This window comes from Chelon labrosus (assembly GCF_963514085.1).
Source record: "Chelon labrosus genome assembly, chromosome: 3".
Classification (NCBI taxonomy): Eukaryota; Metazoa; Chordata; class Actinopteri; order Mugiliformes; family Mugilidae; genus Chelon; species Chelon labrosus.
Genome location: NC_140339.1, coordinates 23,909,490 through 23,922,755, shown reverse-complemented (window position 1 = coordinate 23,922,755; position 13,266 = coordinate 23,909,490). Strand labels below are relative to the sequence as shown.

The 13,266-nt window shown below is 38.7% G+C and overlaps 1 protein-coding gene across 6 annotated transcripts; it reads left to right on the top strand.

Annotated features, from left to right (window-relative positions):
• Nucleotides 1–4,876: 4,876 nt before the first annotated feature.
• Nucleotides 4,877–13,059, top strand: ccpg1 (cell cycle progression 1; the record flags this gene model as incomplete). Of its 6 annotated transcripts, none has more annotated exons than XM_084541623.1 (12): nucleotides 4,892–4,950; nucleotides 5,349–5,470; nucleotides 6,382–6,463; nucleotides 6,924–7,041; nucleotides 7,385–7,470; nucleotides 7,566–7,728; nucleotides 7,821–7,913; nucleotides 9,209–9,541; nucleotides 9,907–9,998; nucleotides 10,278–10,403; nucleotides 10,571–11,853; nucleotides 12,867–13,059. In XM_084541623.1, exons 3-12 carry the CDS (start codon nucleotides 6,404–6,406, stop codon nucleotides 13,057–13,059), a joined length of 2,547 nt encoding a protein of 848 aa, XP_084397749.1. In that variant the 5' UTR covers nucleotides 4,892–4,950; nucleotides 5,349–5,470; nucleotides 6,382–6,403. The 6 variants fall into 6 exon arrangements, with proteins under 6 accessions (XP_084397750.1, XP_084397749.1, XP_084397748.1 ...); XM_084541625.1 differs by having other exon boundaries at nucleotides 4,916–4,950; nucleotides 5,406–5,470; XM_084541624.1 differs by lacking the exon at nucleotides 5,349–5,470 and having other exon boundaries at nucleotides 4,877–4,950.
• Nucleotides 13,060–13,266: the final 207 nt, after the last annotated feature.

Here is a 13,266-nt window from a genome sequence, read left to right as displayed (position 1 = left end):
AGCTGCTGCTTTAAATCAAATTCTTCCTTTAAGTTTTGATGTTCTCCAAGTCAGGAAATAAACATATGGATAATGAACCCACTTTTTCCTTTGCAAGTATACTGCAGTCCTGAATGTCAGTGTGAGAGTACTGTGTGTTTGAAAGAGAGAGAGGTGTAAAGAAGTAAAGAAATACATTTTGTTCATCTTTATCCCCTTTTGTTCTGACCCTCTGAACAGGAAGCCAGCAGAGGCCTTTATATTATAAAATGTTGGCAGGAGGGGCATTTGATTTCTTTTCCTTCTTTCTTTTTCTTCCAGTGAATGTCTTTTTTTTGTTTTCTCTTTATTTGTTTGTGTATATTTTGAAGAAAGAAAAAACCTCACCCACTATGAATGTTTAAAAAAAGATTGTAGAAAATGTCAACAAGGTGGCATTTCTGAAGTTATTTAAGAGAGTTTTATCACTGGAGTGAAAGGGAAGAGTCCTTTTTGCTGATTATCTACCTCGGTTTGCCTCTGGGTAAACCTTCCACTGTATATTTAATAACCACTTATACCTATGTTATGGGATGTGGCTGCCTCAGCCGCATTACATTTTATACTTCCTGATGACTTTTTTCTCATTGTCGTCCTGTTTTGTCCATTTCTTTCACTTTGTTCTGATTTACAGGATGGTAAGGGCGCTGCAGCTTTCCTCTCTCGCTCCACATGTTGTGTGAGTTTAAGGACACACACCTACCGTTTTTTATTTATCTCCTCAGATGTTGCTGAGGTACTGAGCCAGTATTAATAATATTTTTTGTCCATTATTGAGTAATGGTATGAAAGAAATAATGAATGTCTACTTTTGTTTTGTATCTCAGTGTGCAGCAGCCCTTGCTATTCCTGCTTTATACTACCTCATTTAAGAATTAATTTTATTGTCTTATTGTTTTCCTAAACTCAGGGAACAAGGTTTAGTACATTTGAAAAGTCATGTAGTGTTACATGGTGAACTGACAGGGTATCTTCTCAGTACTAAACCGTTTAGTGTGTAATTGTCTAATAGAAAATACTATGAATGTATCTCTGACTCATGCCAGTAGCTCAGAAGTTTGTGCTGCCCTCCCCACAGATGGAAACCCCTGAAGTTTCTCCTCAGGTCGGTTTTTACAACAAGCTCCTGTGTTTGTTGACTTCTTCATTTTATATATGCGTTAAGATTCACACCAGAAGTGCTTGCAAGCGGCATGTCGGTATAGAAAAGCTTTATAATTGGCCTTAATGTGGAGTGCACCCCTCAGACGCCGTAACCAAATCCTAATCTTTCTGAGGGAGAAGCTCCACGTGAGGAAGAAACACATGAAGAATGATTGTAGTGAAAGCAATGGAAGTGTTTAATCAGAGATTGAAGTGAAGAACTGAATGAACACCGTGAAATGTTTTACCTCTAAGAAATCTATATTTTTGTTAGATGACAGTGTACTTCTGAGTACTCTTTGTAGTTCCTTATGTTCCAAGTATGCTTTGCTTTGCTTTGCTATAGAGTAGGTAAAGATTAGCACTTGTCTGCCAAGTAGTTTTATATTATAGGCCAATGTGCAGCGGTGACTGTGATGCTATTATCCAAAGAGTTGTTTGCTAATTAAGTTTTTTTTTTTAAGTCTCTCAACTAATCTCTGGCAGAAGGTTACTGAGGATTGTGAAAAACATTAGACCAAAGATGAAACTCGGCCCTGGAGATCAGTTGAGGTGCTGCTCCTCGAACAAAGCCTTGCACATTAGTGGCCTTGACCCACAACACAGTACGTGTGTGGAGAGTTGTGGGTTAAAACTCTGAGGAAGTGCCAGCAGGATTCGCAGGCACTTAATGGAGTGACAATTAATAATCACAGTTATGCACACCAACCAAATTATCCTGAGTTCCTCCTAAACTGCTGCAAACAGATGCCTGTACATTGTAGGGGATTATTATAAGAGTTGAATACAGTATATTATATTGATTAGTTGTCTGTGTTGCAGCAGTGCAGGTGTGTGTGAATGAGCATCCACTGATTTTTCTCCTAATTAATAAGTGAAAAATAATTTACAGTCATTTTTCAAGTTTATAAAGTAGTACTTTACAAATTACATATCTAATTATATTAAAATTAAATGCTTTTATTTTGGTAATGATCCCTTTAAACTCTCAGTTTTGGGTTATTTTATGGGATAAAAGTGATTGTAGAAACATCAGTGAGTGCACATACATACATTTCTGTATTCTTAATCAGAGGATTTTGCAGAGGATTCAATCATGGGAAAGGTTTGGGAAAAGTGACACAATCAGTTTAACTTTAAAAAGCAAACAATGTGAACCAAAGAATTTTTTTACAGGTCACCGTTGCATATTGGCAAGAGATCAGTTTAACAGCATCCTGTCTTTGTGTGTCATTTTCAGCGTTCTCATTTTATAACAATGACATGATGTGTAGTAGGACAAAACATGTTTCCTCATCATTGATTTCCACAAAAGTCAATTTTGCTCATTCATCTTTTGCTCTTGTCTTTTGGGGTTCAGGAATAGTGTTATCCTGCTTTTCAATAAAAGACATTTGTTTTAATTTGTTCATGTATCCTGTATTATCAGAGCTCTAAAGGCCCAGTTCACAACCTGAAAACTCGAAACTATGTTCAGGTGATGTTGTGCAGTGACCATAATAACCTCCTTCATGATATCTGGAGTCATAAAGGTTTTGAATTGGGTCTTCAGTAGTTCATGCAGAAACATACGTGCTACCTCAGGTTCCATTACTCTTGTGTTAGGTTAATATACCTGGGTCATTGATGACTGTATGATTGAGGTTGTCAAACACTGGACCCAGGATGTTGGTCTGCTGCTTTTCATGTCATTAAATTGTGTTATGTTCTTGTCCGAGCATGTGAATTTAAAGGGATTAAACTGATGCTGTTTGTTCTCCCTTTTGCAGTAATGTTGAAATAATGTGTGGTGGAGCGCTGTGGGTCATTTACAGTCAGACTCAGGGGGACCCACAGCTGCTCCGCCTCGAGCAGGACGCAGGTTTTACGTCTTGAAATTGAATGTACCTTTTTGTAATTATTATGTTATCTGATATTTTTCTGTTATTGTTTTGTTATATTTTGTCCGCGTCAGGAACATTAGTTGCAAGTTGGTTTTTGCCAATAATGTTTAGTTAGGAGATTTTAGACAGTGGTTTAATTATGAAAAATGTCTGATTCTCAGTTTAAATAAAAGTTCAAAAAATGTTATTTGTCTGCAGTTGTTTTTACAAGACATGTTGTGGTGGTTAATTGGCACTTTGTTTATTCACTTTATTTGTGATTGTACTTTTAAAAAGCCATTATCCTTGTACCAAAAACAAATACATTTTCCTAAAATGATGAGGTTATAAAACATAGAACACAGGCTTGCAATCAAACATATATTTGAACGATTAAAAGAATACGGGTAAATAAGTGTTAAAAGTGTAAAGTCGAGCACATTACAGACTGGATGTAGTTCAGGGGCCGACCAGGTGTACCAGCAGAACTTTTATCTTTACACTTTAATGAATCATACTGCTGGTCTATTTTTTTAAAAATAGTTACCATTTGATGCTACTTTATGCCTCCATTCAGTTGTGAAAGGACTACTCAGAATTTTAAAGTAAATGTACTAATAAGACTACCTTTAAATAAATGTATGTAAATATAATCAGGGTAAAAAGGATATTTCATCTAAAGTGCTCAATGTAGAAAAGACCAGTATTTTTTTGGTTGATTCATTACAATTCAGAGCCCACAGTGACTTCTTTACAAATGAAATACTTTAGTACACGGTCCTTAAATTTGTGTACTGCGTCTGAGTCAGAGTTTGCGGTTCCATCACTGCTTCGGTTACAGTTTATGGCTAAATATACTTTTTGACAGGTTTAGTTAATAAATGTTTCTAGTTGACCTTGAGTGTCGTGAAAGGCGCCTATAAATAAAATGTATTATTATTATTATTATTATTATTAGTTTTGTAGTTGTACATACAAAACCAGATTTAATCTTTAAGGTAAACACGAAACGACCTAAATCCTTAACACACACACACACACACACACACACACACACACACACACACACACACACACACACACACACACGAACTGTAATTTAGGAAACGGGCATAACATTGACAACACTGTCTTCTATTGGTAGTATAGGAAAACTTTACGTTATAGAATTTATGGCTTTTTTTCTTGCTTTTTTTTTTTTAAATAACTGGACTATTTTGTCATTAAAAAAACATAATAACAATAATGACTATTTTAATTGATTATATATCTATTATATATAAACAAATTGTATTGATAGTTTAAACAAAACAAACATACAATAAAGTCTTAAAACGTGGTACCTTGGTGGTATAATGTCACTGTCTTCAAAGTTGTAGTTTTATTATTAAATAATAAACAAAATCATGTGTTGCACGTATTGTATTTATATACTGAACTCTACGTACCGATGGTTACGGGTGACTAATATTTTAATCTGACTGTCCGCAACGACAATGAGCACGTGATTTTTTTTGAATGCAAAGTTACTTTAACAAAAATGAACTGATCATTTTATTAAACTTTTTGCAAAACTTTTTTCAAACTTATTAAGTGACTTGTTTTGTGTGTTTGTCCTCTTCAATACCATCAGCGACCTGCTATGTCCTTGTTTATGTATTTTTTTATTGCAGTCGCAAGATTTGTTTCCACCGAGTTTGCCCCACCCCTGCTGAGCCTGTTTGGCAACCGCGCCAGCTCACGGGAAATGTAGTTTTAGAACTAAGGAGAAGCTGTACCACTCCGAGTCCATCGACAACACTATGAAACTACATTACCCATTTACTCTTGTATTTTGTTTTTTTTTATAAAGTCATCTGGGGCGCATACTGCAATAACAGTGGGGCTTTTTGCAAACAGCTGCTTCAACGATTGTCACATAAAACCGGTGAGTTTTGTGATTTCTCTTAATTTGTTAAACACCTAGTATTGTTCAAATTGCTGTTAAAAATAACAGACGCTGTGAGCACGGCAGTAATTATATGTTTCGGCGATGTTAGGAGAGGTCAATAACACACCTTTTAATAACTTAAAATGTGTGTTAAGTAGCTGGGAAACAGTCACTAACTGTCCTTATTTGTTGTCAACAGACGGAGCAAACGGCCTCTTTAGTTAAGTGTGGATTCAGGTTTATTTCAGGTTGCTAACTTCGCGCTCTTCATCTCCATTGTAAAGATTCAGAGAAACAATGAACCGCAAACTATTCTGAGATAAACGCGTTTATTTTGTCTGCTGGCATGGGCTCCATATGCATATTACATGAATAATTTAAACATTTGTTTTCAGTCTGACCAAATGTAAACAGAAAGTAGCCAACAGTAACGGCCATTTTGCCAACTGCAGAGGGTCTCCATCCGGGATACACTCCGGGCCGACCTCATCTCCAACATATTCATCCGCGCACGCCGGTTTGTTTACATGTGTCACTGTGACTACACATGTTTATCTGTTTCTGTTTACATAGAAGTATCTAGGTGGAGAATAATTATTATCAGTTTATGACGACATAGAGAAAAGTTATCTCACAATAGTTATTTCACAATATGTTAATGAAAACATGTATACGACAAGACACAAGACAAGTACTTTTACCACAATCTGTTATGACACAGAATACTAACCCTAAACAGAAGAAGACATACACAAGATATACATTATGACTGTGGTCCTTATTAATGGTCATATGAATAACTGGGCGGCTGTGGCTCAGTAGGTAGAGCGGGTTGTCCACGAACCAGAGGGTTAGCGGTTGGATCCCCAGAATGTGCCACATGCCAAAGTGTCCTTGAGCAAGACACTGAACCCCTAGTTGCTCCCAGTGCTTGGCTCTGGCGCGTGAATGTGTGTGAGCGAATGGGTAGATGTGTCTGTGACTGTAAAGTGCTTTGAGTACCAATAGGTAGAAAAGCGCCATGTAAAAGCAAGGCATAGCAAGCATAACACTCCTTATCTGGTTATCATGGCACATGTCAGTGAGTGGGACAAGTTAGACAGCAGGTAAATATTTTGTAATAAAAATTTGATCTGATGAATCATATTTTCTGATATCACATGGCTTGCCTCGGTGCGTGTGTGTCGCCTGTCTGGGAATATACAGTATAGCACCAGAGATTCTTTGAGTGTAAAACTGGACTGTATACTGAATGTACATTGTTGTGCAAAGGTAGTAGTTGTGTTGGGTGTGTGTGTGCTTGTATGAAAGTGACTGATATGCTTTACACTGAAAATCATCACAATACTTTTCAGATTGTGAGATATTGATCGGCCTTTTCTTTCCACCACAACACACTGTCACTGAGTTTAACTTGCCTGTTTCCAGTAACCTCCTCTGGCTGAAAGAAATGTCAGAGACGTCAAGTGATACAGAGTCATCCTGTGGCTGGACCATTATTAGTAATGAGGTATAAATTCTTTCATTTTTTTCATTTGCTGTTTTTGACATTTTAGTTGTATCAAGGTCAGGATAATTTATTACAATAGAAAATGTATTTAAAATGTTGTTCACAGCTACATTTTCCTCCATTACTAAAGCAGTTTTCTCCCTTTTCTATTGGGACCTAATTCAACATATTAAATAATCTCTGTGATAGTGAACGTAGATCTCTTTATTTGTGTTTTATATGAGAAATTGTTCCTTGGATTTTGATAACATACTTGTCAAATCCAAACTGAGGTTTAATGTAAAACTGCATTTGGTGTATAAATTTTCCATCTGAAATAAAAAAAAAGTAAAAATTAGATTAATTCTGATTTGAATGTTTCACATTTTATTCCACCTGTTACAGAGAGTTTAGTATATTTGAACTGTTCTTAAATATTGGCCCTCTTGTCATTGCATATTTTTATATATTGTTTTGACAGGGTTCAGATATCGAGACTCTGGGCGCTGAGGCTGCAGTGGAATATGAAGCTGAGCTTTTAGAGCGACCTCCAGGGGAAGATACGGATCTGCAGGATGCACAGGTCTCAACATCTGGCGGTAAAAATACTCGTATTATTATTTTTACCTCGGTTTAATTCTGATCATGATTTGATTTATTTTTTTCTCTTTACTTCATTTTCACTCTGTAGTTTGCCCTCCTTAACAGTTTGTACACTGCTTTCAAGTACTTGTTTAAGAAGACGGACATTAGTTGTGATTAGAGCTGAAATGAGTTTTAGATTGTATGAGTTTATGAGTCAAACAGACAATTGATCTGCAACATTATTGATGAATTGTTCTTGAGGATTACATCATAAGCACCTAGGGTGTATCTTCTAAAATGTCATTTTTTTTTTTGCAATATTTAATGGTTTTAATCAAACTTCATGTTTATTTTCAGCTGTGTGTGTTGACGAGAAGTCTGTTGATTTACTTGACAATACTCTGGTAGAACAAACCTCAGATGAGACACTGGACACTTCACAGGTGAGATGACCTAAGAACAACATGCAGCGTGTTCTTTAAATAATCCAGAGCCTTCTTTTTGCTGTTTACTTTACCACCTAACATATCTTCTGCAGGCTGAAAACCTGCCAGTGTCCTTTAGTGATCACTCTGACATTGTGACTCTGGGAGACTTGAAGGATGATGACCATGCTGAGGTGGCTGAGGAGGCAGCAGCCAATGAGTTTTACCTGGGCACCTCCTCCAGCAGCCAGTACGCCTTCATTGCTGCAGAGACAGGTAGGACTGCAGAACCTCATTCATTATCACAATGTAGAGGACGTCAGCACACCAATACAAAACACTTCTCCTCTGCCTGTTTGCCAAAGCAGGTTTGTTGTTGAGTTACTGGAAACTTCCACAGAGTCTGGTGAACTTAAGCCACCATCTGAGAAGTCAGCTCACAGGAGGCCGCTCTTTTCCAGGTGGCCATATTGAAAATGGAGTGAATCTAATATGATGCTAAGCTTGTTGAGCAACGCTCAGAACTAATAATGATGAGTTTCTGACCTGAGCAGATAAAACGCCGTCAGACAATGATTTGTTGTATGTCTGTGTGCATGGGCAGATTCTAGAAGTGTATTTCTTTTAGGAGTTTTAGCATTTTCTCTTGTGACAAATCCAACATAGATTATTTTAAATTATTATTTTATAGCTGTATTTGACTCTTCAGGAAATAGATTTAACCCTTTCAGAACTCAATGTTTACAGTGTCAGAACTTTTTTACAAACCTATGCATGGCAGTTTTATGTTTTAAAAGCTGGAGATCAAACTAATACAACAGGACGGCAATGACAAGCTCCCCAAACTGTTAAAATGTGTCGGAGCAACACTGTAAAAAGAGAGCTGTGATTAGTTGTGAAGAAAAAGTACGAAATATATATGGATTTTTTTTTTTTCAGACTTGCAGAAATTTTTAAAATTTGATTTCAAGCTTTCATACACTACCTTTTAACATCAAAAAAGTTTGTTTGCAGTTTTAAAATATGGACTGATTTTAATTTCGCTCAGAAGACGTGTATGACCATGTCACTGTTACTCTTCTGTTCATCACAACATAGAGCTCACTCAAATTATTTGCAACAAAAAAATTTGTGGGCATGGGAAGTTGGTCTGGCTTCCATGCAAAGATGATTGTTAGTAATAAATATGTGATGCCCAAGCTCAGAAGGATTGTATTGGTGTTGTTTAGGCCCAGAGTCAGTGGGACCTTACTTTATAGTGGAGTGTATCATCACCCATCTCTACAGCCCACTCTACTGTACAGTTAACATGTTAGCTTAGTAAATAAAGTGGAATCAAGGGGAAACTGCTAGCCTGACTATTTGCTCAGTAACAAGTCCAGCTGTCAGTGCCTTTAAAGCTCACAGATTATCATGTTGTATTGCATTTAATCTGTTTGAGGTGCACAAACATTGTAGTGTTTAATGTGCTGGAGTATTTACTGGCTTAGCATCAAACCCTCAAAAAGAGGAAATCTGTTTTCTAAAATGCTTTAAACTGTTCCTTTAATGCGTTCAGTAACTTGAATATGAATTGAGATTTTTAACAGTTTTGCTCAGCTGTGTATTGAATTAATTAATCTTAGGGTTGTGTGCATGATTAACTGCACCTATGCATGCTTTCTGAACCTGTCATGTTTGTCTGTGTCTTTTTTCTGTTAATGTCCTTCCACCATGTGCTCTGTGCAAACATTAACTTTTTGTATTTCAAATGTAGCTTTGCCAGTGCAGCAGACGGCCGTGACACACTCAAGCAGCAGCGAGGACGAGGCTGGACGAAGCAGCAGTACTGTCATACGAAGACGAAGGTTGAGGAAGAATACTACGAGTGTCGCGACAGACCCGGAGGATGAAGTGGTGCTGGAATCACGCCCGAGTGACGAGGAGAACGAAGAGGAGCAGCAGCAGCAGCAGGAGAAGGAGGAGAAGACTGAAGTTAGACCAGCTGCTATGGATGGTCGAATGCAAGGCCCAGCCAGCAGCATCCTCAACAAATGTATCCTGCTCGCCCTCGTCATAGCCATCAGCGTGGGCTTTGGTCACTTCTACGGTAAGAAGTTCACTCCAGGATTATGTCTTTGTAAATTCAGAAATATACTTTAACACACCAGTTTGACTGTCGCTTTTCTTGTTTAACTTTTTCTTTGCCAGATGGGCTTCTGTTACAGATATTATGCTAGAGATGTGTGACAAGAGACAAGAGGGCTTTGCTTTACGCAGCTCTTTTGTTTAGTTTGGTTGTAGGAATGTGTTAAAGACTATACCATTTATCTCAGTGTTGTTTGTTTTTGATGAAAACACTTGGTAGACTTCATTTGTCTCCAGATTTTAGATTTTAGGAACTGTCACTGCAGAAACAACAGAGCTGCCTCATGTCTGTGTTTAAATGATCTGTGTCATAAATCTCACTTACAGGCACAGTCCAAATTCAAGAAAGACAAAAGAGTGTGGAGAAAACCAGAGGGAATGAGCTCGATGGTGTGAGAGATCTGCTTCTTAAAGACCAGGTCAGTGATACAACAGGTCACCTAAGCTTCATGACTTTCAAAAATATATTGTTTGAACCAAGGTAATATTTCATTCATTCTGTGTAAATGAGGAGCATCAAAAAGTACAAGCTCATTATCAGACAGGTGTAGGTGATGTGGACACACTTGTTATACAACTTAAAAGATATGAAATAGATACAGAATAATGTGAATGCTGTAATGATAATTTTGACTATCAGTCAGATGCATAATATAAAACACAAGCCTTAAAGGACCATACATTTGTTTTCCTGTCAGCACCTGAGTGGTGACTTTGGCCTGGACGAACTGGATGAACAGACAGTTATTTCATTGCTAGCTGACGTGATAGAGAAGATGAAGAAAGAGAACGAGGAGCTCAACATGAGACAGGTTTACATTCAGGTATGTCCAGTGTAGAACGTACAACAAAGAAATCAAAACTGAAGCTAACATCTTCCACTGTCAAAATGCAGAAAAGTCTGAGTGAACTTTGTGTTTCGATGGTCGTGACACATTAAAAACTTTGGCTGCAATAACCTTTTCTGTTTGTTCCCTCTTTCCCCATCAAGGCTCAGAAAGATGACCTGGAAATTCTGCTGAAACAGAAGTCTGAGGAGAAGACTAACATTGAGTCTCATCAGCAGAGGTTGACAGCTGAAAACCATCTGCTGAAAAGCTCGCTGGAACGGGGAGAAAAATCTTTGTCTACCTTACAGGAGGAGCTGAGAAACCTGCGCTCTAAGATCAGAGATCTGGAGGCAATGGGAGCTGGAGCCGACTCACTGCTATCAGAAAATCAGAGACTGAAAGACCAGCTGGACGAGGAGAGGCAGCTCATCAGAAACTTCCAGGGCCAGAGGGAAGACATGATGGTTGAAGCACAGACGCTCAGACAGAAGCTTGACAAAGAGACGAAAGTTACAGATGAGCTGAGGAGAGAGCTGAATCATCTGAGAAGCCAGGAAGCCAGTCCAGAGGCAGAAGAGCTGCAGTCACGTCTGATGAATCTGGAGAAGAGGCTGAGTTTTGAGCAGCAGCGCTCCGACCTGTGGGAGAGACTGTATGTAGAAACCAAAGACGAGAGAGCCAAAGGAGACACAGAGCCCAAAGTGAAAAAAACAAAAGAACGCATGTCACAGAGAGTGAAAGAGACATTTGATGCAGTGAAGAACTCCACCAAGGAGTTTGTCCACCACCACAAAGAGCAGATTAAGAAAGCCAAGGAGGCGGTGAAGGAGAACCTCAGGAAGTTTTCTGATTCTGTCAAATCAACTTTCAGACATTTCAAGGATTCAGCCTCAACCTTCATCAACAAAGCCAGAGGTTTTTATAAAAAAAGACCTGATGAGTACCCTACCAAGGAATCATGGCAGCATGGGTCCCACAAGTCTCATCACAGACACAAATCTGACTCCTTCCACGGCAGCCACAACACCCGGAAATCAGGAGATAAAGTCCATGAAGAACGAGGACAAAACAATCGCAAAGCCAACATGAAGGGATGCTCTGGGGTTTTTGACTGCGCCTACCAGGAGTCTATGAGTCTCTTCAATATAGCCATGGAGCCAATCAGAGCGGAGGAATTTTACCAGCTGATGCAGAGCTACCTGCAACAGGAGGTCGACCACTTCCACCACTGGAAAGAGCTGGAGATGTTCATCAACAACTTTTTCCACAACGGGCTGTTCATCCATGACCAGATGCTGTTCACAGACTTTGTAAGCGGCGTTGAAGACTATCTGGCAGACATGCATGAGTATCACAGCCTGGACGACAATGTGTTTGGAAATCTTGATGACTACATCTACAGGCACTTCTTTGGAGAAGCGTATGCAAAAAGTTATGGCCCGAGGTACGTCCCCCGTTTTAACAAATAATTTTAAAATGTGTCAGATTAGTCAACAATCAAATCCAAAACTAAATGAAAACTCAAACAAGTTCAGTTGTCTTTATTTTAGATGTACCATGACTGAGAATCTTGAGAACAGGCAAATATACAGCAGTCAGCCACAACATTAAAACCTGCCTAATATTGTGCGTATGGCACCTGGATGTTAGTAGTGGGAGCCCTTTGGTCCTATGTGTTGAAAGGTGGGCCCTCCGTGGACACGTATCCCACAGATACTCGATGGGGTCATTTGGGATCTGTTTGTTTGGAGGCCTTTCAACACCTTGGTTCTTGTTTTCTGAGCTGTTCCTGAGCAGTTTTTGTTGCCATGGGGTGGGGGGTGCCTGGTCAGCAACACCGTTTATGTGGGTGGTACATGTCTTAGTAGCATCCACATGAATGCCAGCAGCAGAGGTGTCAGAACTATTCAGTTCAGCTGTCAGTGGTTTTAATGTTGTGATTATTTAATGTGAAATTGAATATAAATGGATGGAAAATCTGTTAATGCTTCAATCATCGTTCGACCTGGGTTTAAAGTGTGTTTTCTTTCAAGGAAAGTCGCTAGAATGTCCCTTAAAATAGTTTTCATTAAAAATCAGTTTTATGGTAAATCCCAATGAACAAGTTAACTCTGAGGAGCATTTTGGTTTGAAGAAAGGTTCATCCTTCACCCCAGAGGTAATTGGTTTTGCAAACTGTTGTAAGCAATTTGTAATTCATTTGTTAATAAGCTGATTGTATCCTTATTAACTGACTTGCAATCAGCTTTTGCTTTTTAAAGTCCAGTATTTTGTGTATTACCTTTGACTTGGAGTCCTCTGTACAGCCTCTAACTTCTCTCAGACTGACTCTGAATTAATCCAGTTGGGACTGACACACTTCTGCCTGTTTTCTTCTTCAATAGCGCAGAAACTTGTTCAAACTTACGAGTCCAACACACTAACGTCCTGTCATTTGTTTGTGTTTGAATCACACAGCGGGCCGTTTGAAAAGCCTGACTCAGACTCAAAGGAGTCGTCAAGGGCAAAGAATCACCAGCGTAAGCAGCAGGGAGCCAGATCTCGAGCACACAGTGAACGCAAGTGGCGCCGATCAGGAAGAAATTCAGACAGACAAATGGCTGATGTCAAAATAGAACTGGGCCCGATGCCATTCGACCCTAAATATTGATAATATCTCAGCTTGTTCAACAGGTTTTCTGCAACGTTTAAGTTTTGGGTTATATTAGGTTGTTTGTCTTTGTAAGTTTGCACAAGGTTTTAATTCTACTGAACGTCTGTGAGCTGTTTGGCGTATGACAAAGTAGGTTTGAATGGAAGATGTTACATCTTATGTCAGCTGCACATTTGGAACCGCTGACACGTACATGTTCAACTA